Source organism: Austrofundulus limnaeus, unplaced genomic scaffold (assembly GCF_001266775.1).
Source record: "Austrofundulus limnaeus strain Quisiro unplaced genomic scaffold, Austrofundulus_limnaeus-1.0 Scaffold443, whole genome shotgun sequence".
Taxonomy (NCBI): domain Eukaryota; kingdom Metazoa; phylum Chordata; class Actinopteri; order Cyprinodontiformes; family Rivulidae; genus Austrofundulus; species Austrofundulus limnaeus.
Genome location: NW_013952845.1, coordinates 338,044 through 339,367, shown reverse-complemented (window position 1 = coordinate 339,367; position 1,324 = coordinate 338,044). Strand labels below are relative to the sequence as shown.

Below are 1,324 nucleotides of genomic sequence, written 5' to 3'. Positions count from 1 at the left end.
CTCGTACGCACAATTTAAGAACAAATCTGTGCGTACGAACGGTTCTTGCATGAGACTCATTGATTCATTCAAGAAATATCTGAAAACACACCTCTTTAAACAAGCTTTTAACTAATTTCAGCATTTTTCTGCAGCCTGACCTTTTAGTGTCTGTTTCACCAAACCCTACCTACCGACCGTACAATTCATCATATTAATATATGATAAACAGCCAGTACTTTCATCCAAAATCAGTTCAATTTATCAAAAATGTATTTTTCTAAAATGTACCAGCACTCCACAATCTACCCATTTTGAGACCTGCCTCCAAATTAATTTCTGATTTAAAAATCCTTCATCTTAATGTGTTAATGTTTTACTCTGCCCTCCCCATTTTTGTCTAGATATTATTTACTTGTTTTATTTTTTGGATTGCGCAGTCTTGATACTTTGATGGTTGTACAGCTTTTATAGTTTTTGTTCCAAATTTTTGTATATCCTGTTAAGATTGTGTATCTTGGTTTCCCTCTGATTTTACAGCAACTTGTGAAACTATTTCTATGAAAGGTGCTATATAAATAAAACTTTACTTACTTACTTCCTGCATCAAGGAGGAGAGTCACAAACTGTCATCAATAAAACAGATCGGTGTGTCATTACCAGCACACGTTGGAGATTAAAGCCTTGATTGTTTTTGACACACTGGAGTTTGAAAGTGTTTGTGTTTTGCACTTAGACATGTTAATCTGATGATTTAATTGTGCTAACTGGGGCTAAATGACTCCACGCAGGAGCAGATTGTAAAGCTGGAGCCTGCTGGCATATTTTACAGTCAGAGCAAGGATAATATTTGTGTATGCACAAAAGATCTTTGTTTACGCCAAAGGYCTACAGCTTTGTGTGGATCATTCTTCTTTCATTCTCTTTTTCTCTTCACGCAGATTTAATCTACTGCTGGAAAGTGACCAAAACATGAAGCCAGATTAAACAAGTTTATGGATTTTGTTCAAACATATCAGTTAGGCTCTTTAGGTTTAAGTTGACTACTAGAAACATAATAAAATGTGAAGCTCCTAACAGGATGTTTATTGTGAGAGTAAATGTGTTTTATTTGAACRTTTAGTTTTTATGTTTGCGTGTTTAATTACTCACTCGACTGTGTCCTCCCAGCTACACCACTGACTCCGGTCCAGTTCTTGCATCTCGAGCCTGAACTTGGCCAGACAGAACTCTTCGATGGCGAACTCATATTGCGACCCACAACCCTGCGCCAGCACACACTGAGCCACGGCTGGGAGAGGGAGGGAGGAGGAGAAAGATGTTAGGGACAAAATAAATATATAAA

General features: G+C 37.3%; 1 protein-coding gene across 1 annotated transcript in view; it reads right to left on the bottom strand.

The window, feature by feature from the left end:
* LOC106529433 (uncharacterized) overlaps positions 1-1,324 on the bottom strand; it is a 55,810-nt gene that overhangs the window by 20,931 nt on the left and 33,555 nt on the right. The window contains exon 3 of the mRNA XM_014024853.1: positions 1,132-1,270. Coding sequence (XP_013880307.1) covers positions 1,132-1,270 — 139 coding nt within the window. The remainder of the gene's footprint in view (positions 1-1,131; positions 1,271-1,324) is intronic.